Genomic DNA, 22,484 nt, shown 5'->3' with positions numbered 1-22,484 from the left:
TCACCATGATGATGGGGGAAGGAGAGTCAGCCCATGACTTCCTTGTAAGAGTGAAAATGCTCACGATCATTTGGAAGTAGTTGGGCAAAACGTGGATAGTCAGTAGTCAGTGGGCCATGCTCCTAGTTAGTAAGCTTCCAAAGAGCAATCAAGGGTTTGTGACGAATCTCACCGCTTGAAAACGGACGAGGCCAATTAAGTTCAAGGAATTGGGCCCCTTGGTGCTTTCCAAAAAAGCCCGGATGAAGCTGGATGACAAAAAGGATGATGACAATGAAAAGGCTCTCATAGCCAAACACGAGTATGGCAAATGGAAGCGACTACAAAAAAAAGATGCCAAGAATGACGACACAAATCTCTTGACAGTCAAAACAAGAAAAGAAAGAACCCAAAAAAGTGCTTCTATTGTGACACACCTAGGCATTTTGCTAAAGACTGCACAAAGAAGAAGACTGCCCCAAGTGGCAAACAAGGACCTATTTGAAATGGCATGTAGCAATGTGATAGGAGACAAACTACTCTTAGTGATGACACCATATGTCATTGAGATAGCGTTTGTAGACGCAAGTGTGACAATGTTCATGACAGACATTGAGAATTGGAGCACAGAGTTATGACCTTTGTGGTAGAGGTAGGAAGGTGTTGCTCAACCTAGGGATCTAGGACCAATCCAGTACCACCTGCAGAGATGGAGGAGCTCACTCAAAGATGGAGTTTGATGAGCTTGAAATCATTGAGGGGAGCATGAATACAGACTTACACAAAGGCTTGAAGTCATTGAGGGGAGCATGAATACAGACTTACACAAAGGCACGAAAGAAGAGGATAATTCTGGGAGGTACCTGACTTGGACAATTGATCCACCTTCATGATGAACGCAGTATTCATGACACTCCTCTCATTTAGTTATATGTAGTTAGAACACTTGAACAAACACGGTGATGCCAAGGTATTTCTATGTGATGTTTTTTTTTTGCTCAAGGTTCTCTGCATTTAATTGAAAAGACAAATGAAAAGGTTCAACTTTTGTTTTATGAGTTCATTAATTCTTTTCATGAGGAACTCCTAATGGTTACCCCCTAAGCAAGGATAGACTTATTCCAAGGGCTGCTCCTACTTCCAAATTGTATTTCCAGTTTAGGTAAAATGCAAGAGGAGGAAGTAGAGCAGCAACTATTAGATACCTTAGGAAAGGACAGATTCAGCCTAGTGATACTACATGGGCTGCTCCACTTCTTTTAGTGTAAAAGAAAGATGAATCTATGTGTTTATGCATAGCTTTGTGAAAGGTGCAGTGGATCTAGACAGAAATGGAGAGAGAGAGAGAGAGAGAGAGAGAGAGAGAGAGAGAGAACCACACACCAACAAAACTGGAAAGGAGAAAGAAAGAAAGAAAGAAAGAAAGTTTATTAAAGTCTGCTAAAGACCGATGGGTCTATGAGACTGATAGAAAACCTGATACAATAAGCACAAGGGTGGAGCCACTAAGCAAGCATCCTAACCCATGCTAGAACTGTGTAGACATAGTCATCTCGCATCATCATCCACATAATAGATGCAATCTGATCTAGTGCAATATAATACAATGCAGCATGCACAAGGAAAGCATAAGGCGTCAAGGTATATCCGATGACGACTGGGCAATGTAGGCAAGAAGGCCGTGATAGATCATTGTCTCTTGTCTGGAGGAGTATCCCGTCGTGCCCTCCTAGCGGCTACTCTACGCCTGACAAGTGCCACAGTAACCCTTGCCAAGCGTATCCCAAGTTTGAAAATAGATGAAATGTCAGCTAGTATAATATGTGCATTTGTCCTCTATCGAGTGTGTTGCGTCTCGGCCACCTCTCCTACTATCTATGGTCGGGGGCCAGTGTGCTCTGGCAGGAAGAACTCTGTGATGATGCTCTGGGCTGGGCCAGGTAAGGCCTCCCGCCCTTGCCTTCGTGACCTGATGATATGCGGAATAGATAAGTGAGAGAAAGAGGCCAGAGAGACTGCAAGGGATCTCAAGACAAAACCCCTCAATTGCAAGGAAAACCTATGCTAGGTATAGGCAAAACTGGGCTCCACAAGATGCTATACAAGTGTGGGAGGGGGGCCTACATAGGCAGCCACCCCCCCTGGTCGGTTGGTACATATGAGTCGACTCCTATCCTAGATGGACCGACCTCTGCTTTAGGCTCATATAGGGGTTGCCACACAGCCCGATAAAGGCTATTCCCCTACCATGCACAGGCCAACTAGGCCACCTCAGTCTGCTGCCCTATAAAGGGCTGCCACACAGCTATAGGGGCTGACCCCCTGCCTACACAGCCCGACCAAGTAGAGTAGGTGGCCGACCACCTCTACCTACAAAAAGGCTCCTGGGGGGCTGGAAAACAGAAGGTATGCTGCCCCAAAGGTGGCCACACAGGCCCATCACAAGGGCCTGACATAGGTGCCTCTCCAAGAGATCTGCCATGCGGAGATCAACAAGCCAAAGAGGAGCCCTCTTCAGAGGGCTGGGTGTGCCACTAAAACAGCCAGAGGAATCCGTCGTGTGATGCTCACTAAAGACCGGCACAGATACTCTCGATGAAGCCCCCTTTTGGCACGAACCGCCGTCTCAGCACAATCATTGGAAACCTGATACTGATGCTCCCATGCCTCGGATGCTAGGCCATCTACGCTAGAAGAATAATTTATCTAGTACAATAATCCAACTGATACTGCCATCGGTGCAAGGTATGCTTCCTTGCATGGGCAATTCTATCTCAAAGATATACAGATCCCTCTCATGTCCAAACTAGAACATTGTCCCCAGATCGAAGAGTCTCTATGCTCCAGAAACAATGGGCATCCCTACTCACTAGGAACAATCTAACGTGTCTGGATTCCCATAGTAGCAATCATCTGACCCATCCAGATCTCCAACAGCTCATCAGGCAATAGCTGCAGTAGAACACAAGGAAACCCCCTCTAGATCTGCCAGGTCATGACGTCCCAAACAAAATATATACTGGTAACATACTGCCACCTGAGTCAGAACAACTCCTCGTGGCTCGAGATCCTGCCTAAGAGCCTGCCTCGATCAAAGACTCCCTCGCCACTGCACTTGCCTGACAAGTCCCGCTACCATATACAAGCAAGCAATCCTCCACCTGGAACTATAAAGCCTGCTAGCTGCGCATCCTGCCTCGTGCTACTAGAAGGCTGGAACAATCGACGTGACGGCTGCAGAACCTTCCTTCCGCTCATTGGTCCCTCACTGATCCTTTAGGGACACTGCCACCAACAATGACCTTGCTGGCCACACCGATTACATGTAAGTGAGGCCTTACTACTTCCCTTTCCTCAACTGTCATCTTCTTCCTACCCTTCTGCTCAGTTGACAAAGCCTCAAAGTGACTGTCATGGGTACGCTCTCCTCCTGGTCGAGCACCAACGGGATGAATTCTCTCCAACCTCTAGGTCAACATATTCATCCTTCCACTAGTGATCAAGGACAAATAGAATGCAATGTACTGAGAAGATATTTGGAACAGCAATGTTATGGCCGTGTCACGAAAGATATCTGCTTCCCTGCCTGGAGGATCTCTTGCTGAAGTTCATGTAGCTTGTTAATGTGCTCCCGCATCGAGGTAGACTTCAGGGTATCCAACAATCTCATCTGAACTTCCAAAGAGATGCTCCTCATGGGAGAGGTTCGATTGTACAAGGACGCCAAATGCTCCCAGATACTTTTGGCCAGTCATATGCTTCACTTGATTAATCACCTAAGGAGTACAGTATAAACGACGTCACCCTTGCATTGACACCGTCCCACAGCTGAGATAAAGTCTCGGCCACCTTCGATTTTGTGGGATCCCAAGGTTAAATGCAAGGGGATCGGGCCTGTCATTTCCCACCAATATAAAGTCTACCAAATCATACGACTATAGCACGGACTCCATCATGACCCCCAGACACCATAATTGGGGCCAATTAATTGACGGTCGATCGGGAAGTGGGCACAACTGGAATTGTTGCCTTGCTCTCCGCCATTTCAGCCAGGGTAGACATGTCAGAGTGAAGAGAGCATTGAACTGGAAGAGAGAGTTGATGGGAAAGAAGGTAGAGAAGGGGAGTGATGGAAAAAGGAGAGGAGAGGGCTGAAGAAGATGATGAAGAGGCTTGGAGCCTAAGTACGTTCACACCTTTGCTGTCTCGACCCTCAAGAACTCCTCCTTTCGGATCCGAAAACACCCTTCAAAGAATCTGCGCCTTCGATGACACCTGTATTGTCCACACCTCTGCGCATTCCCTCTCAAGAACCCCTCCGAACAGCAGCCTAAACCTCCTCTCAGTTTGCTGGCTCAACACTCCCTCTACGCCTCGGGTCTCTAGCCAACCATGGCTCTGATAACATGTAAGACCTGCAGCGGATCTGGAAAGAATTGGAGAGAGAGAGAGAGAGAGAGAGAGAGAGAGAGAGAGAGAGAGAGGGAGAACCACACAATAACAAAACTGGAAAGGAGAGAGAGAGGCAAGAGGGACTGCAAGGTCCACAAGATGCTATACAAGTGTGGGGGGGCTATATAAAGGCAGCAACCCCCTCCCCCCGGCCCCCCTTCTGGTTGGTTGGTACATATGGACCGACCCCTGCCCTAGATGGGAAGACCCCTGCTGTAGGTGGGCCGACCCCCTCTCCTAGGGGCTCCCACACAGCCCGATAATGGGGCTGCTCCCCTTAGGGACAGGCACGTAGGGACAGGCACTAAAGAATCCGTAGTCCGTTGTAGGGACAGGCACTATAGAATCCGTACGGTCGTACGGGCTGTATGGACGTCCGTACAGATCTATGGACAGACTGTGATCTATACAGACAAGTTTCCAAAAGTGGGTGCGAGCTGTATGTCAGCTTATCTGACTGGAGCACTGTCATGGTGCCTGCACAATGCAATACTAGGTGAAGCTCCAAGTGTGACGTTGGTTCTAGCAGCTGAAGGAACCAGGAAATAGGTGGCACAAATGACTAGAGTGGTAGTGCTGATTTGTATGAAACAATCGCGGGACTCGAGGCGCCTACCGAAGCTCCTGGTGTTGACTGTATGGAGGTGAGATGGCTGCAAAAATGGTTGCGGGAACACCAGGAGCTGTCGCCGATAAGCTGCAGCTGAAGTCAAGCGGCAGAGAGCTGGTCACGAGGCAGTTTGGAAACCCAAGTCTGAAAGTTGAGTTGATGAGGGAGCTGGGGGACAGCTCAAGCAAAGGGCGAGCAGGGAGGTACAAGAACCGTACTCTGATACCATTGTTGAATGGAGTGGAGTGGAAGGGCAAGTGGAATGCAATGGAGAGAGAACAAATGGAGTGTCCTTGCAGAAAGGATAATGAAGTGGAAGTAAAAGTATGGCCTATATGGCCCAACTTAGGACTAAATGTCCTTAGTGTACTAACCCTAGTAGGACTAGTACTAACTGTCCGAACTAGCCTACAAGGCTCGTACCAGGTATAGTGTAGCAACAAAGGATTGCTTGCTACAGCCAACCCTATCACAGGGGAATAAAGAAAGGCCTTGAGATCTCAAAACAAAAAACTTTAATGCCAACTCACTCGGTGTGCTTATAGAGGGAACACCACAGATATGGAGAGAATACACACTGATATTCAGCCAAACAAATTCTATAAATAGAGTTAATGTCTAAGTACAAAATGTTGCCAAAACTGTGACAATACCTTCAGAAAGCGCTGAGGTAAGCCACAAGGACATATGATCCTTCCACTGTAGACCCCTCCTAGATTATCACGTGTCCCAGATAGCTGCTCTAGGTTGAGGACTCCTGCGAAAGTATGCTCTAATATATGCTGCAGACGAAAGCTACCTTTCATGCAGTTCTTACGCTATCATACAGGTGTAGGTCTGCACATAGGTCTGCTGCAATTGTCAGGGACTTGTGCGCCTGCTCACCTTCCTTTGCACCACACTATGGCTCTTCTACTGCAGTAAGATTTGCCTCTGTGTGGACACCCTGGAAAGTCTAGTCTGGCGCATATTGTCCTGCTTGCTGGGTAAGAAGTGAACTCCCTTTTATAGAGGATGTATGCCTCGGCCCCTGATCTGACAGACTGCTGACTGCAGTTTGTCTATCTGCTGACCCAACCTTGCCTATGAATATGTCCTGCCTCTTTGCGGGCTTATGTCCGCTTGCGGCCTCTTGATCCAGGCTGCTCTGCTGACTTGTTCCACCCTCTGCCAGCCTACAGTAGCCTCTGCAGACATCCGTACTGTCCTGCGGCAGGTGTCTTGTCTGCAGAATGTTCGGCTGCACAGCCTTGCAAGACATCTCCAGTACCTCTAGTACCTGCTATACCTGCTCTGTTACGTGCTGTACCACATGTCCACGCTGTACCTGCTGCTACTGCTGCTGCACCAGCCCACATACCTTCATAATCTTGACTAACAGTAGATCTATGTGCTGCCCATGTGGCAGCCAGTCTGCTGCCCACATGGAAGCCTTGATCTGTCCCTGTGTGTCCCAACTAGTACAATAAGTCGTCCTCCTTATATGGGGGCTCACAAGGGGGGAGGTGACCCTCATATTCCAACAAGGTCGAGCTCAACAATGCAAGGCATTGGATAATTTGTTTTGATTTGTCACCTTAGTAGGGGCATGATAATCTTGTTGGAGGTCAACATCTCGTGATGTCACATGGCTAGGTTGGGTAGGGAGAGAGGGCCTTGCTTTGTGGGTGTGCCCGCCCTGTGAGAGGTTGGGTTAGGCTGAGTGAGGGCCTTTGTTGTGTCTGCCCGCCCCCAGTGAGGTTAGCCTAGTGTAGAGTGGGCAAGGTGCCTGGGTGGCGGAGGCTCGGGGCCTGATGAGGCTGCTATGGTAGTGCACCGAGCTCCCAAGAGGGTTCGCCTTTGGTTAGGGCTCCTCGTTGGCTTGCTGATCACCCTGTGGCAGTTCAATAGGAGGCGCCTATGTCAGGCTCTTGTGGTGGGCCTGTGTGGCCACCTTTGGGGCAGCATACCTGCTGTTTTCCAGCCCCCAGGAGCCTTTTTGTATTCAGAGGTGGCCCTACTCTGCCTGGTCGGGCTGTGTAGGGCAGGGGGTTCAGCCCCTATAGGCTGCGTGGTATCCCTTTGTAGGGCAGCAGGCTGAGGCAGCTAGTTGGCCACTTCTTCAGTTAGTTCAGCTCCAATTTGTGCTGCTCGTGCCTGTGCAACTGTACGGATTCTGTAGACAACTTGTTCTACTTTCCGTTGACTTCAACAACAGGGTCTCTTCCAGCTCCCATTTTCAATTCGTAGGTTGCATTTTCATATTTAGCCAGCTCTGTTGACTTTGTGATTGCTTGACTTATCACGAATTGAGGCTTTTGGTTCCATTGACAGCACATTGCAGTACATTGGTCTGATACATTGACATTTGAGTTTTTTCCTGCATTTGCCCTCTTTTCGGATCAGTTGCCCTCTTCAAGCTTGGGGCTTTTGACCACTTTGAAGTCAACTGCTTTAGGAGTGCCTGGTAAGGCATTTTTCACAAATTTCGCTTGCCAGAAATTGGAGCTTTTGCTCCTATTGCTCTGCATTGGCCTTTGTGGGCATTATTGGCACATATAACTATGCCCCCTTTGGTGCATCATCCAAGGATTGAAATAGCTTCTTGCAAGAGGTGACGTGCTACTGGCATGTGACAACAAATGCCCACTCATCATGAGCAATATTTGTTGCCTTCACTAGTCAGCTGTCTGCAGCCCTACCCCTTACTATAAATAGGGCATTCAGCCCTTTGTTCACTGTACTTGTTTTTAAACTCTCTGGCAATCCTTTGCGCACTGCTAATTGGCAAGTGGTATCTAGCATCACTGCCTGGAACATCTGAGTTACCCCCGTAGTTTTGTGATCGAAGGCCATCAGGTTCCCCCAGCATCCACCCTCCTCACCATCTGGCAGGATATCATCTACACCCTACACGCCATCTGGGAGCATGGGAGGATGGCCAGAACTTCAGGTTCTAGAGCAACCACAACAGGTGAGACGCTTCTGCAAGGCGGCTTGGTCTGCATGTATCATTATGTCATTACCGCGAGAGGTATTTGCTCGATGTATAGACCTCCACCTTGGTTGTTAGTTCCTTTTCTAAAGATTCCCTAAGTAGTGAGCCGGGTTCTCTGGAAACAAGCTGGCTTTTTTGACAGCCTGTTGTTTTCTCTCTTTCCCCCTTTCAGATTGCTGATTTGTATGGTTCATGTTTCAGCATTAATAGTTGTTCTTTTCTCTGGAAAGAAAAAGAAATGTAACAGCCTTGTTCCATAAGACTACAGCTTTCAAACTATCCAAGAAACCATCTTCTACAATCCAGCTCTTTAAATTGAGAAGTACTGAATAAATTCACAAAGGCATACAACTATCAAAACCAGTTTGTCAAATTCATCAAATCTCCATACCTCCAAAGCTAAATCTCTTAAACGTCGTCCTGTTTGAGCGCAATAAATACGAACAACATTCTCCTCACAGCTTCCTGTGATGATATAATCTCTCCCATTCATATAGTATGATCTCGTATAATTTTGGCTGCTGCCTGTAGGTGGAATGTCAAATTTCATATGTAGCCTCCCATCCAATGCTAAGTGTTGTCTGACCTGTATCAAGGAACAAAACATTTGTTAAGCAAAATTGACACATGCACATGTCGAAGATTGCATCTAGCACACAATTGCGAGTGTTGATGGCCAAAGCATATACATGTGCGCTAGGGAAACACCTCTGCATGTGTGTGTGTGTGTGTGTGTGTGAGAGAGAGAGAGAGACTGTGCACATGGGTGTGCACGTGTTTGAGCGTCCATGTGCATGTATGTTGGTGTTGGTGTGTCTGTGCCTACATGCGCGCATGCCCATGCACTAATGGACTCAAGAATTCAAATTGGAACAACATAAATAGCAGCAGCTCAAAACAGCATATACCAAATGAGCAGCTTTGTGTGCCTAAAAAAACATGTGCAAATTTGTATTTTGAGTTCACCTCATTGTCCACAGCTGATGAAAGAAGATAATGATCATCCTGAGAAAAGCACACCATCACATTGCCCCCATTGCTACGAACTGTGTAGAGCGGCCTGCTCACTCTCTGTCTTAGATCCCACATCTTAATTTCCTTGTCAAACGATGATGTAGCAAACACATGTGGGGAGTGATGGGCAAATTTGACCACATTGATGTGTTGCTGATGCAGATCATTAAAAATTTGAAGCTGCTTACCAGTGCAAAGATCGTACAGACCAACGTGCCTTGAATAACCACTAGCAAGAAAATATTCATCACTAGCATTAATGTGAACAGATGTCAACTGCTCAAATCTATCATATGTATAAATGGCCGGATTTCTCCGTGCTTGTACATAATTCCCTCCTGAATTTCTGCTTCCAAAACCCAATGTATCACCACTGATTTTTGTGGTTGCACGCATTCGATTTACATCATACAGTTGTAAAGAGCCATTATCAGACCCAGCAATGAGCTGTAACAAAAACAAGAATCCAGATAACATTTATGAATCTGATGTTGCTGCTACAAAAATTAAGTAGTTAAAAAACTCACCCAAAGAAAAACAATTGCCTCACCTTATTCGGATCCTTGTTCAGCCAGCACAGACCCAGAATGCTATGAGAAGACCCATTAGACTGCACGTGACCTACAACCTTGTCACTTTCATGATTGACAACCACCACTTCTCCATGTAGAGTTCCAAAAACCATCAGACTAGGATCTGTCGGGTGGTATTCAAACTGACGAGGTCTACATTTTCTATTAAGTTCTGAGTTTGATTTTTTAAACTTGCAGATAGGAACACATGAAGGCCATGCACAGGATGCCATCTTTAATGCACACATAGACCTGGAAAATGCAATGCCACTCTGCCCATTTCTGATAACGCATATCCTCCTCCTCTTACAATATGGAGCTGCAGAAACCCAGCTTGATGTTTCTCTACTTTTCAAGACTTCAATGAGGCTCTCCCTTTCACTCCGGTTGTTTGGTAAAAGTTCAAACTTTTCTCTAAATACTTCAAGTGCCTTCTCTCTTTCAGCTTGCGTCACCGGTAAGTTGTCCAGCACCTTCAAACCAGGCAGCCTGGCAATCATAAACTCTCTATAGTGTTTTTCATAGCAGATAAGCGAAGCATGATGAGATCTCCCTCGTCTTAAAGACACAGGAGTTTTCTGCACGGAAGTTGATAATTGTAGCTCCTCTTCCTCATGGGAGACCTCCAAGGTCCTACTCCCATTCATTTCAGTTTGACCTGAACCTGACACGAGAACCTTCTCGATCCTGTCATCAGCTGTTTGGGAATGTCCACTTGAAGCCTGTTCTAATGTATTAGCTCCACCATGTGAGATTTCTTCAAGATTCTGCTCATTTTTCACAGCAGCTATGTTTTCTCTTCCACTGTCAGAACTTTCATGCATCTGATTTAGAGAGTCGTTACACTCTTCTTTCATCCCCCCGTCATCTTGTGATGTGAGTGCATCACACATATCAAGTAGATGATCTCTGTCATACTCTGCATCACCTTGATAATTAAGATAATCATCTACACTCATTGTCTCCAACAACTGTGCCTCCTGCTCAACTTCACTATCAGCTGAGGAATCCTCACTGGAGGTTTGAACAGGTTGTAGCATGATAGTCGAATCATCATCTGAGTACAGGTCATCAGAATCATCGTCGTCTGTTCTCGATGAGTCTGACCTCTCTGAATCAAGGCTCACAAAGTCATCAATGGTCATGGCATTCCAATCCACCTGCCATGAATGACCCAGATGTTTTATGCCACTGCCCTCTTCCGAAGAATAATATGGCTTTCCACTAGTAACCAAGACAGCACAAGGTCCTGTACCTTCACAACACTTACAGCTCTGAAAGCGGAGTTCAACAAGGGAAGAAACCTTTGCCAGTGCAGCACAAGTTGTCCAAAGGTTGGCAATCCTAGTTTCACGTATCGATAATCTGGCCAAGTTTGGCATGGCTCTAAAGCAACCTTCTGGCAAACTGGTCAAGTACATGCTGAAGTCCAGTATAAGCGTGTGCAGTTGTGGGAACTGACCAGTCATGTCAAGCTTCCGAGCACGAGAGAAGCTTAAATCTAAGACTTGGCATTGCATGCCCTTATGAAAAAGGTCCCTGCAAAAGAGCTGCCAGATTATTAAACTCTTTCAGAAAAGACAAAGAGCTAAAAGCTAAAAACTACAGCTCAATCATATCTGACAAAATTCAGCAAAATGCCTTTGCCAAAAACAAAATCCTAACTTCATCTTGAATAGCAAAGAACAAACATATGTACCGTAAAGCCTCTCTTCCAAATGTGATTCTCTTTAAGTCCACCAATCGTAGTTTAGGTCCTACTGATCGCAAAACCCTTAATAGGGCTTGCCCATTCGAAATCTCAGTGTTGTGTAACACGTCTACTGCATCCAGCTCAGAATTCTCAACAAAAGCAAGAGCATCAGCTAAGGGCACCATGTCTGCTTCTGTCAGCTGCTCCAAAGATAATTTCAAGGCACTATTTTGGGTTTTTGCCTGTATGTCATTACAATAACCTCTGTCAATACCATTTTGTAGATGCAAACAAAAAACTGTAGATGACATACACAACTTGTATGTGATACGTAGCACACATTTAAAACAACCAGAATGTTTTACCCAAAACAATAATAGATAAGCACAGCACAAAACCTTTGAAATTGCAAGATGAACATCAAAGTGTGGAGATACGCCATGCTTCTCACAAGCCTCCACATATCTGAAAATAATGCCATGATGAAGTCAGCATTGGAGAATAATGCCATATGGAATCAGCAGTAGCTAGAGTTGTATATTAGCAAAAGTACTTAAATTAGCCCATCCCTACCTTAAAAAAATAAGGTGCCAAATACACTGTATGCCCTGCAACCATTTTGAAGAGGCCCCAAATAAAGAAAACATTCATTATTTTGGTGTGCACAAACTGTTCCAGTCGAAAGCATTATTTCACATACCCACCGTATCCCAGGTTAAAACTACCAGAACATCCAGTTAATACTGCACCACAATACGCAATTAGTTGAAATTACCAGAATGCCTCATTTCAAAGTAACCTAAAGTCAAGACTCCAGGTAAGGATGGCCTGCCTTGTTAGAACATATACCTACACTTGTCTGGTACATGGCAAAGCCAAACACAATGTGTAGATATAACAATGTCCTTGCAATCACAATGAGAGCAATACATCTAATGTGGAAGATTTGCCAGAGTACAACAATTAATGAACGATGCCCCTCCACACGGCTTGTGTGCAGCCCCATATGTGGGCAGCACCACAACAGTCCCAATGTGGAATGACGTGCCATGTAGGATGGGTCGTTAAAAAATACAAGAAGCATGTTTGTATGCTGCCCATGGCACATGTGCCAGGCATAGGTCGCAGTGACACCTGGCTGCACTGTCAGGTATTCGCAGCATATCTCAGAGTGTTTGGGCAAAGCATATCTCAGAGTATTTGGGCAAGGATTCAGTGCCTTTTGAGGGGCCTCCAGCATCCCAACCAAGGGCCACCAAGCAAGGGCCAGCTGGATTGCCCAAGGTCAGCAAATAATGCTGACCAAGACTGGTTAGTTGACACGACCAGCTAAGTCAGTTGACCCGACCTGCAGGTCAGTCAACCAGTCCGTCATTTCCAGGCCTATAAAAGGGGCCTTAGCTGCCCCCTCATTTCCCATTCAGTTCCAGCCCCTTCCACCCTTGTTCCAGCTCCCTTGCAGCGCCCGTACAGGACCAAAGACGGTAGCAAATCCACCTCCATCCAGTTCCTGGCGGCCTCTACATGCAACACAAAGGCGGGTTTGGACAGCAGCAAGGTCAAGGTTTGGGCACTCTGTTTCAGCAGTATAGCTCGTGCTCCCGCAGTCACAGTTAAGAGGAGTTGTTCAGCTCAGTTTCGTATGCCTATTTGGCACTCATGTACAGACAATAATTAGGGCATTTATGCCAGCATCATAAACAAAGCAGACAATAGTTAGGAAGATCTCTTGTGCTTTTATGCTTGAGTTCTCCTTCTTCATTCATCTATTTCCGCATAGCAACTCCCAACATGTTACATTGGTATCAGAGAAACATGGTTACTTCTTATCTGAAGAAGGTTGTGGCAGATTTTGTTGTGGCAGCAAAATCACAGTAATGGGGATGCAGCGAGCAAAGGAGGGAGCATGGTGGGGATATTCTCTAATTATGTAAGTTGTCCCTACATCAGACTAGTGGTAGCCCCATACTCCATGAGCCTCTCCCTCCCTTCATCGTGCATCGGGTCGGCTCCCGTCTTCACCAATGTGCATTTCCACCTTGCAGTAAAGTAAGGAGGAAATTTTTCCCTGGCAGTAAGTGTCGCTGTAGTTGATGGATCTACCAGTCTTACATCATGGACCATCCAGCATAGCATCTCTCATGCGAGCAATCGGGGAGTAGGATCATCTCTCCTAGAGCAGAATTGGCCCCTTTCTGAGCAGCTCCGGATTCAGAGCCAGCTCTTGCGCAAGCAAGAAAAGAAGACAAAGGAGGATGCAACGATATTGGACCATTTCCAGCTTCTCCTGGAACAGGAATGCCTTGAGAAGGTGCGCATCAGGCCCGATTGTCGTGCCGACTTGGCAGTATGAGGAGTCCAGACCAAGAGGAAATGCTTTTACAGCATCAGCCGCTACAAGAGAAATGGAACTCATAGTCCAAAGTCAGGCACATTGCTTTAGCAACACAAAGGAAGAAAGTCACAAATCGAGGCAAATTTTTATCGAGAACAGCGGGCAGGAGAGCGGATGTATGATTGACGTCGTCAATCTTAAGTAATCCGAAAGAGAGGCTGGTAAATTCGACTCGAAAATTATTGCAAATCGATACGCGCGCCCGGTCATCTATCCGCCTAGAGCCGGGGAAAGATGATAATCTTCCGATAGTTGAAAATCGCTCGAGAAACGAAGGTCAAAGGAGCAAGTTGACGTTCAGGAATGCTCTGACAGATACAATGCAATATAAGATACGGCCATCGTTATTCCGAGAAAACGGACTCACCTGCCAAAAAGGCTGGCAACATCGGATTGATCAGAAGGATGGGGCGGCAAGGAAGGATGCATTGCACGAGAGACGGTTGAAAATCCTGGTAGGATGTCTCAAAGCGTGTTCAAGCATCAAATCTTCGAAGCGGGCGATCCACCGACCGTGAAGAGTTGAAGGCGTTGAATTTTGCGATGCATGAAGCTACAGTCTCGAAAATCCTTGCACAAGCGAGCTAGAATGATTTCTTCAAAGATGGAGACGGAGGGAAGGCCAAAAGCCACGAAGGGAAAGAGCAGAAAATCATCCAGCAATCTCACAAATAACTGGCAATCCAGCAATTCACGAGAGCATCATAGCACACACGACATCATATGAATTTATATAGCTAACACAACCTTCGTAGCTCCCCTAATCATCGATTAATCCTTACGCCTTCCTTTTGGCTCCTTAGGAGCTTTCGAAAATTTATGGTGCCCCTCTCTCACCATGCTGAAGCGCCCGCCCGCCCGCTCGGGCGCACAAATGCCCCAGCGCACTGCCTCCTCGCACATTCGGACGTATGCAAAATTTGTTGGATTTGATGTGCACAATTCATGGTAGTAATCGACAAGCCATCCTACCCGCCCGCTCGTGCAACACACGAGAGCATAAATGCTCCAGCCCACTGCCTCCTCACTCATTGGGACATATGCAAAATTTGTTGGATTTGATGTGCGAAATTCATGGTAGTAATCGATAAGCTATGTATATAGTGACATGGTCAATGTAGCGGGCCTTGTTTGTGCTAATGATTATTGTTTGTAATAATGTTTTATGTTTTTGTAAAGAAAATATTATTTAAGTATTTTCAAGTATATAAGATAAGTATGTCAGTGGGCAAAGACGATGAGAAATTCAAATCGTACAATTTTGAGTCTCTATAACAGTTTCTGTCTTTCAATACTTTGTCATTTGTAACAACTTTCCATGCTCACAATCAAAATATTGCTTTGGTATTTCCAAGCGAATAATACCGAGATTGTACAATCTCGTGCTAATAGGCAAAGAAAGTATCAGTATTTGTGACAATATTTGTATCAGTATCTATATCTGTATTTGTATCAATATCTATGGACAAAGAAAGCATAGTAAAAAATACAAACTCAAACGAAGAGATACGCAGCCTCACATATGCCATCACATGTAGTGCCATACCATTCACAGTTTCATCTTACAAGATCTTTTTAGCCTGGTAGTTCAAAAAACAAATAAGGCCCTAATTGAGTGCAAGGATCAATCAAGAGATAGGGGCACATGAAATGATGGAAAGGCGAGAAGCTTGCAATGCAAAATTAGTAACACCTTCCAAGTCACTCATACTTGCAACAAGCAGATCCAAGTTGGAGAGAGAGAGAGAGAGAGAGAGAGAGAGAGCGAGAGAGAGAGAGAGTTTAATTGCTTCTTGACGTCTTAGTGCTCTGTTCTTTTGCAGCAAGTCATATTTCTCATCTCTATTTATGCTCTAGGTTGGTCTTTGAGGTCGTGTTTCACACTGGTGGCATAGCAAAAACCTAGTTCAAATTATGGCCTAGGACCTGTAGCAGGTCAAGAAGACAAATGGCAAGGGTTGATAATAATATTGGATGAAAATGAAGCTATAAAGGAGGAATATCGTGACAAGGAGAACATCAATTTATGAAGCAAATAGATTTCCAGATCCAAATGCGCAAGAGTTGTTGCAACCTGTGACAAGCAAACTCTTATTTGTTAGCTTAATGAATTATTAAGAAGGTTTAAACTGCCTCCCTCAGCCTCGATACCTTTGCGTCTAATGCATCAGTGTCAGCAAATCCAAGGGATCATGTTCATCTTAGACTAAAAGCTGATAAAGCAATGACATTGCTCTTAAACTGAGTAAGGCGAGCATGAAAGGATTAGTAGGTAAGAAAAGGAAGGGGACGAGAGCTTAATGTTTCTAAAAGCCAAGTTACCCAAGTCGATGATGAATAGAGTGAATTCCTTGTAATAAGTATCATGCAACTTGAAACCAAAATGCAAACATTCCAAATAAAAATTACAACCAAACCCATACAAACATAGAGCAATATCAGAAGAGAAACTACTAACCTTGGAAGACATAGCGAAAATAACTTTGACAAACAGAGAATACTCATAACCATAGAGCTACTAACCGTGAATGTATAATCTAGGTAATGAAAATGGGACGGCTATAAAGTGGATTCTAAGATATTTAAGAGGTACAACTACTCATGCATTATGATTTAAAGGTTCAAACATTTCTCTACAAGGATATGTTGATTTAGATATGGCAGGTGATAAAGATGGAAGAAGGAACACCATCGGGTATGTTTACAATGTAGGTGGAATAGCAGTAAGCTAGGTTTCAAAGTTGCAAAAGGTTGTTGCACTTTGTACAACAAATGCAGAATATGTTGTAGTTGTAGAGGCTAGTAAAGATGATTTGGTTGCAGAGGTTTATGGAAGAAGTAAGAAAATTGTAGCTTATATAGTGATAGCTAGAGCGCTATTCATCTTGCAAAGAATTCAACCTTCTATTAAAGAACCAAACAGATGCAGCTCAGATTTCATTTCATTCGATCTATTTTGGAGGAGGTACAGTTGAAGCTAGAAAAGATACACACTAGCCAAAATCATATAGACATGTTGACTAAGGTGGTAACAAGGGATAAATTGAGCTCTTGCTCAATTTCAATTGGTCTTCAAGAATGAGGAAACAACATGAGAGATAGCCAGATCCAGATAATTTCAATGAGTGTAGTAACAATGGAATTACTATGATTAGTCTCCAAGTGAGTGTAGTAACAACAGTGGAGTTACTATGATCAGTCTCCAAGTGGGAGATTGTTGTATGTGGAGCCTGATCTTTTTCCAGAGCTTTTGCTTACAACTCCCATTGCATGTGCAATATCTGGCCTTATGCATACCATTGCATACATCAAGCTACCAATTGTTGATGCATATGGAACCCTTGACATATAGTCAATCTCCTCCTATGTATTGGGACACATATCCTTGCATAATCTGAAACGATTAGCTAAAGGTCTAGTAGGAATAGGTTTTGCATTTTGCATTTCAAATGTTTCCAATACTTTTTCAATAATGTCACTCTAAGACAATGTCAATTTGTGATTTTTCATATCTCTTGTTATCCTCATGCCAATGATTTGCTTTGCAAGACCCAAATCCTTCATTGCAAATGTATTTTCCAACTTCCATTTGAGTGCATGTTAGAACTTGCAATAAGCATGTCATCAACTTACAATAACAAGGTCATGTTTCTACCATTATCTAGTTTCTAAGAATAAATGCAGCTCGCACTCTCTCTCTCTCTCTCTCTCTCTCTCTCTCTCTCCCTCCCTCCCTCTTTGTAGCCCAATGTTGAAAATCAATGCCTAATACCTATATAGTATGAAAAACACAAGTTTGGTATATGTTGACACATATACTAATGAGATAGGTGTTTTGCCATGACTTTGACAAAATGTACACTAAAACCGTGTTCTACCATAAACCTATGAAACTTCAAATACCATTGCCTTGGAGCTTGCTTTAAACCATACAAACTTTTCTTCAACCTACATACTAATTCCTCCTTTCCTTTGACCTTGTATCCCTGCGACGGCTGCTGCATATAAATCTCCTCATCCAAATCTCCATGAAGAAAAGTTGTCTTCACATCTAATTGTTCAAAGTGCAAGTCCTCTACAACCACAAGCTCAAAATAGTTCTGATTGAAGTCATTTTAACAACATTTCCTCAAAGCCTATACCTTTCTTCTATGAAAACTCCTTTACAACAAGTCTTGCCTTGTACCACCTTTTTTCTCCATCTTCTTCCTTCACATTGTAAAACCATTTATTCTGCAATGTTACTTTTCCCATAGGCATCCCAAGTTTGGTTTTGTAGCAAAGAGTCCATTTCCTCTTTCATGCCTTGCTCCCATTCCTTTTTGGATTCTACCTACATTGCTTCTTCATAGGTTTCTAGTTCATCAGTATTAGTCAACATGACATAATTGATAGACAGAGAAAAATGCTCAAGTGGTCTCCTTACCTTGGTAGACCTTCTAAGTGCACCCATAGGAATTTGACGTTCTTGCTGCTACTGCTACTGCTACTGCTACTGCTACTGCCGCACATTCTCATTTCTACAACTTTGGAATTTTATCTCCTATGATTTACTCAAGAGTTGTGTATTCCGTGTTTGCCTTTTCTTTCTTCCTTTTCTACAAGTGATCTTTATACATAATAGTCTCATTGAATACAACATCTCTGCTCCTAAAGATTTTGTTACTTTCATAATCCCACAGATGATAATAACCAAACTCACTACCTCCCTATTCAATAAAGATGCACTTCTTAGATTTTGCCTCACGCTTTATTCTCAATTCCTTATCAACATGGACAAATGATTCACAATCAAAAACCTTCAGAAAAGAATTGTTGACCTTTTATCCATGCCTCTTCTGAAATGCCACCATCCAAAGAACTTGACGGTGATCTATTTATCAAGTAAACAACTATATTCACTTCTTTAGCCCAAAGCTATAAGGGCAACCCTATGTGTAGTCTCATGCTCCATGATTGTTCTATTCATCCTCTATGACACAGGATTTTCTTGTGGCATTCTTGGAGTTGTCTTTTGTACATAATTTCCATTGTATGAATAGTAACTATCAAACTCATTGCTGTAGTATTTGCCTCCATTATTTGATATGAGAACCTTCAACTCTTTCTAGTCTCATTCTCAGCAAAAGCTTTCCATTTTTCAAAAGCTTCAAAGATCTCAAATTTTCTTTGAATGCAATATATCCAAATTTTTCTAGTTGCTTTCCAACTTTGATAACTCTCTTTTGTTTTCCATAAGCATAGTTCTCACGTAGCTCCAAATCAACATGCTTCAAACTTGGCAATAGATTTCTTCAGTGAAGAATCTGCATCCCCTTCTTACTCATGTGTCCAAGCCTATGATGCCATAGAGCTATATCTGCTCATGTAGAAGCTAAAGCAATAGAGGAGTAAGCATTATCGATACATGAATACAATGTACCTACCTTAGGTCCTTTTGCTATTACCATTGACCCTTAGTGACCTTCCACAAATTTCTTGCAAATGTGGTTGTATAGCCTTCATCATCCAATTGGCCTTTTGAAATTAAGTTTCTTCTTAAATCAAGAACATGCCTTACTTCCTTCTATGACCATTGGTTTCCATTCTATAATTTTATTAGACAATACTTGCTACATTTGCTTCGTACGTATTCTCTTATTGTCCATCTCGTTCCTTTTTCTTTCGCAACTAACTTTTTTTCTTTTCAGGTGTACTTTCCTCCCACAATGCCAGCACTCTAGGTTCCCTTTGGATTTGGCTCTATTTCTTCTTGACTTGTGGTGATGTCCTAGGCTCTTTCCTCTCTCTCTTTGTCTTCCCCTGTTCCCAAGAGTCAAAGTAGCACCCGATGTTTCACATGTGCTTTTTCATTGCATTTTCTCGCTAAGGAGAACACCAATAACATCATCAAACTTTAAAGTGTTTAACCCAAAAACAGAGTTACTCATAGGCATGAATAAGCTATTCCAACTTTCTGGAAATGAGCACAAAATCAAGAGAGCTTGAACCTCATCATCAAAGTTTACTCCTATAGACCTTAGTTGGCTTGTATTTGTATTGAATTGATTCAAATGATCAGCTATAGACCCACCTTCTAACATCTTCATATTGAATAGACCCTTCATAAGAAATACCTTGTTAGAAGTTGATGGTTTTTCATATAATGTATCCATCATGCTCATCAAGTCCTTTGTTGTCTTTTGTTCAATAGTATTGAAAGCCACTGATGCTGCCAAACACAGTCATATTGTTCCTAGCACATTTCTATCAAGAACCTCCTAATCTTTCACCAACATACTCACAGGCTTCTTTCTGATCTTGCCTAATGGCAAGAAAAGGTCCTTTTGATACAAATAATCCTCATTTTACATCTTCTAATGCTAGTAGTTCTTTCCATTGGACTTCTTGAATTTGAACTTGCCTTCTACTCCCACTTGAACCAGGAACCTCATTCCAAATGAGTCAAATGGGCATTGCTCAAACAAATGCTAAGGTACTAGTTGTTAGGAGCAATGCGATAATGGAAGAAATAATGCAAGAAGATGCAAGATAGAAGCAATATATTCATTCCTCTCCTAATATGTGAGGCACACTCTTATCTTACAATTTTGACCACACAAATCATGCACCAAATTTTGTGTATTTTTGGCTTTGGGGGAGTTGCTGCCAAACCCCTGCCACGGGGGACCTCAAGCATGTCATCGGCCCCCTTTGGAACCCCTTAGTGACAGTCCTAGGGGGGACATTAACCCCCCTTCATGGAATGGGTATAAACATGCCTAGGTCCAAAGCACGGCCAAAAAACAACCTCTAAAAAAAGATCAAGCTCCACATACAACATCAAGTGCACTTTACATAGATTGGGAGGTGATTTAGGCATGATTGGGAGCCCTAGGATTACTTCATGCATTGTTCTAAAATGGCATGTGGGTATTCCTTCCACTCCTCTTTGTATTTTTATATACTTTGACTCCCATTTCATTTTCTTTTGATAAGCTTTTCATCCATCTCTTCTATAATTAAACACAAGTGAGTCTATATCTCATGGCACTCCTTGATAATGGTCTTCCATAAATTTTATTACAAATTTAGGGATATCCCAAAATAGTCACATAATTAGGAAGTCACCCATGTTCTTTAATATGTGATATCATTCAATAGTGCAATATGATGTTCATTCTTGGCTTTGGTCTCCATGCTTTGCATTGGACACTAAAACGTTTTTGTCATACAAACGAGCACTAGTGGACAACTTAACATAACATGATGGGTAAATAACATTGAATTGGAGGGGGATCGCTCATGCAAGGCCCTTATACACAAAAGGCTTGTCTCTATTAACAACCACAATAGGAGTGTGTGGGAATGGCAACATCCTTTATTAGACATTTGCATTGTGAATGCCTAATAGACACATTGGCCTTAGAAATGCTTCTAGAATAGATGATGCTTGGCCATTAAAAATGTCAAGACCTTGTCATGGCAAAACTTGGTCCTTGATTCTGGAACTGAAGTGTCCCTTTGCTACACATCCCTTCAAAATTGCCTTGCCCCTCTACTACACATCCCTTCAAATTAATTGGTCCTTGCTCTACAAAGCTCCACGCATCTACTTGACCATTTTCAATTAGTTCTTTATGACTTGTGCATTGTCCATATATCTTATATAAGACTTTGCATCACTCACATATTTAATAATTGATTAGCACCACGCTTGGTCTTCTTGAATATGTTATAAAATTTGTGAACCCTAGGTTAGAAATGCTTGTAAACTACAGCCATAGTCACCAACCTTCATCTTAAATAGAATTACACTTGATGAGGCATTTGTTTTAAATAAACATGATATTTCTTGATAAACATGAATTGCATATTCATTTCTCTCTATATGCATAGGTAGGAGTCCATATAAAAGACATGCAGATGAACAACATACTTGTTAACTTACCTGAGATATCTCTAGAATGTTTGTGTCAGTGCATCACATACCTTCATATGAGAAACAATTGGAACTCAAATTGAAAGTGCAAGAGATACAAGCTATGGGACTCAAATGGAAGGGCCCACTCTAAGGGTAGCCCTTGGGCTACACAAGCATCAAAACAACATGCTAAAGAATTAAAGGTTGCCTAGGAATCCATGGGGCTATAAGTGCTTTAGTTCTATTGTCTTGTTTTATTATTTTATCAATCATGCATGTGTGGAGGCTAGCCAATATGGTCTTCAAAATATTTTGGGATTTTGGGGAGTGCTTAAGTGATTTTTGAGATTGTGGAGGGTCCTCTAGATTATGGAGGGTTAAAAATATATGTAAGAGCAATATATGGACCTCTAATATATTTGATTTAGACCTCTTTCTTAAGCTTTGGCTTCTCTAGAATAAAACCTTATCTCTCATTCTATTGCCTTCCTTATTATGGGAGAAAACATGAAAGTTTTTATGAGAATAATAGATGCAATGTATTTTAATAAATGTCAAACATCATTGATACTTATTTAGATTGTATATTCCATCCTTAGAATGAAATGTCAAACAATTAGAAGCCTCCCAAGATGATTTGGAAATGGAGGAAGAAGAAGAAGATACCATAATTGCAGACCTCAAAGTGGTCAATGCTAATCTTTAATTGAAGATATGCTTGGGAGAAGATTTGTGGGTGGATAGTCAATTAAAGATATCCACCCACAAATCTTCTAGTCCCCAATGTAGAAGACAAAAATGGAGGTTCTAAGAAAATATGAATTTTTTCTCTCGTTTTAGGAAAGACAATTTGAATGCTATGGGTTCAAAGGAAATAACTGATCCTCAA

At 43.1% G+C, this 22,484-nt stretch overlaps 1 protein-coding gene across 2 annotated transcripts in view; it reads right to left on the bottom strand.

Moving 5' to 3' along the window:
- The window catches only part of LOC147884386 (transducin family protein / WD-40 repeat family protein), a 37,028-nt gene extending 22,656 nt beyond the window's left edge, over positions 1 to 14,372 (bottom strand). The window contains exons 1-8 of one of the 2 annotated variants that reach the window (XM_087398838.1): positions 14,060 to 14,107; positions 12,002 to 12,040; positions 11,871 to 11,905; positions 11,696 to 11,762; positions 11,304 to 11,539; positions 9,583 to 11,143; positions 8,985 to 9,479; positions 8,410 to 8,604 (exon numbers count right to left, since the gene is read on the bottom strand). In XM_087398838.1, coding sequence (XP_087254964.1) covers positions 8,410 to 8,604; positions 8,985 to 9,479; positions 9,583 to 11,143; positions 11,304 to 11,482 — 2,430 coding nt within the window. In that variant the 5' untranslated portion in view covers positions 11,483 to 11,539; positions 11,696 to 11,762; positions 11,871 to 11,905; positions 12,002 to 12,040; positions 14,060 to 14,107. Of the gene's footprint in view, positions 1 to 8,409; positions 8,605 to 8,984; positions 9,480 to 9,582; positions 11,144 to 11,303; positions 11,540 to 11,695; positions 11,763 to 11,870; positions 11,906 to 12,001; positions 12,041 to 14,059 lie in introns of both variants that reach the window. The other variant, XM_087398837.1, reaches the window with a different exon arrangement.
- Positions 14,373 to 22,484: the final 8,112 nt, after the last annotated feature.

The sequence above is a fragment of the Dipteris shenzhenensis genome, chromosome 27 (assembly GCF_047967505.1).
Source record: "Dipteris shenzhenensis isolate YYH24624 ecotype China chromosome 27, Dip_SZ_1.0, whole genome shotgun sequence".
NCBI lineage: Eukaryota > Viridiplantae > Streptophyta > Polypodiopsida > Gleicheniales > Dipteridaceae > Dipteris > Dipteris shenzhenensis.
The sequence above is the reverse complement of the archived record's forward strand: the minus strand, read 5'-3'. Positions and strand labels throughout refer to the sequence as shown.